Genomic DNA, 2254 nt, shown 5'->3' with positions numbered 1-2254 from the left:
ACGCCAAGCAATTTTAAATAAATTTTCAGTATCGCCAATCGCGCGCCTTGAGCAGCTAACATCGGGTATCCAGCTAGGTGACAGCAAACCAAGTCACATGCTCACGCAACTGCAACGCACAGGCGTGACTACCGACAAACAATTAATTAAAGACTTTTGATTACAGAAACTTCCTGTATCCGCAAGGGCAGTGATAACTGGTATCGACAAAGGGAACACCGACATGACTTTGGAGCAGCTGGCATCAATCGCCGACGAAATAATAGATGTTGTACGAGCCAATTCGACAAACGCCGTTACAGTTCGTAGCCAACAAGAGCAAACTACCCCAACAACCAAACTAAATGACAATTCCTCAATGGAAACTAGAATGTCACGCATCGAGCGAGCGCTTGCCAGAATCGAATTGGGCAACAGGCGACGCCGGAGCAGCAGGCCTCGCTCACATAGTCGTAGGCGTGAGACAGGTCACTCATCAGAAGGTATGCAGAAAAAAAATTGTTGGTACCACAGACGTTTCGGATATAAAGCACAAAAATGCGAAACACCATGCAATTTCAAAACGGCAAAAAACTGAGTAAGTCAACAGCGCCCGCAGCTACGTTCGTTGATACATCCTCCAACCCACGCTGCAACAGCCAATATAGCACAATGTTGAACAATAGACTTTTCATTTACGACCGTAAATCAAATAAACGATTTTTGATCGATACAGGTGCCGACATATCGATTGTTAGCACACCCAGCGCAAGTCATACATCTCCAAATAAGTCAACACCTAAATTGTTCGCAGCGAACAACACCCAAATCAAAACGTTTGGAACTTGGAACCTTTTGAATGGGATTTCGTCGCAGCTGACACCAGGTACAATATACTTGGGGCCGATTTTTTAAGCTAATTTAACCTCAAAGTAGACATGCGCAACTCCAAAATCATAGACGCCCAAACGCAGTTAAAAAGTCGAGCCGTAGAAGCAGATAACGTGCAACAATACGCAATCACAACCTACGATATTAATAGCAAATACTCCGCATTAATACGCGAATTAAAAGACATCACTCAAATTAATAAAACATTTGAAGACAGCATAAGCAACAACGTTCAGCACTTCATCGAAACGGAAGGTCCACCTACATTTTCAAAACCAAGGAGGTTAACACCAGAGAAGTACCGAACCATCAGAGATGAGTTTCAATACCTGATGAAATTGGGCGTCTGCAGGCCATCATAGAGCCCTTACGCCTCGCCTCTACACGTAGTACGCCAACCCGATAACACCTGGCGCCGTTGCGGAGATTACAGGGACCTGAACGCGCAAACTCTACCCGATCGTTACCCACTACCACATATTCAGGATTTTACTTGCTACCTACACTGTAAGTCAATATTTTCAAAAATCGATTTATATCGTGGGTATTATCAAATACCGGTCGCTAAAGCAGACGTGCCTAAGACAGCCGTCACTACGCCGTTCGGACTTTATGAATTCCTGCGCATGCCCTTTGGCCTCCGAAACGCAGCACAGACCTTTCAACGGTACATGCACGAAGCACTCCGCGGTCTAGATTTTTGTTTTTGCTATGTTGATGACATTCTCGTCGCGTCAGTTTCGGAACAAGAACATTCAAAACACTAGCGTTTAATTTTTGATCGACTCCGACAACATCGTCTTACCATCAACGCATCGAAGTGCGCCTTCTGCGCAAAGCAAATTGAGTTTTTGGGTCACTTCGTTACCTCCAAAGGTATTGACCCAACACCAGCAAAAGTGGAGGCCGTACACAATTTCCCTTTACCAAAGCACGCGTATGAACTGAAACGATTTTTAGCCATGCTAAATTTTAACAGACGTTTCATTCCACGCGCTATAGAGCACTAACAACATCTCAACGCACTGATAGTAGGCAACAAGAAAAACGACAAAACACTAATAAAATGGAGCAAAGATACCACTTACCATTTTCAAAAGTGCAAAGAAGATTTAGCAAACGCTTCGCTCCTAGCACACCCAATCCCATCAGCAAACATTATTTTATGCACGGACGCAAGTGACAGCGCAATGGGGGCAATAATTCACCAAATCGTCGAAAACGAACCTCAACCGCTAGCATTTTTTAAAAAAAAAATTTCAGTTGCCCAAACAAATTATAGCACTTACGATCGAGAGTTACTTGCGATATATAGTGCCATTAAACATTTCAGGCATCTCCTAGAAGGAAGAGATTTCACCAGGAGAGTTTATCTCCGCGACAA

General features: G+C 43.8%; 1 protein-coding gene across 1 annotated transcript; it reads left to right on the top strand.

Annotated features, from left to right (window-relative positions):
- The first annotated feature begins 537 nt into the window (after positions 1-537).
- LOC118754424 lies at positions 538-1232 on the top strand. The gene is made up of 2 exons (XM_036489299.1): positions 538-865; positions 916-1232. The coding sequence occupies exons 1-2, from the start codon at positions 538-540 to the stop codon at positions 1230-1232; spliced, it is 645 nt and encodes a 214-aa protein (XP_036345192.1).
- The last annotated feature ends 1022 nt before the right edge of the window (positions 1233-2254 follow it).

Source organism: Rhagoletis pomonella, unplaced genomic scaffold (genome assembly GCF_013731165.1).
Source record: "Rhagoletis pomonella isolate Grant_MI unplaced genomic scaffold, Rhpom_1.0 Rhpom_scaffold_03878, whole genome shotgun sequence".
NCBI classification, from domain to species: domain Eukaryota; kingdom Metazoa; phylum Arthropoda; class Insecta; order Diptera; family Tephritidae; genus Rhagoletis; species Rhagoletis pomonella.
This window is presented reverse-complemented; position numbering and strand designations above follow the sequence as displayed.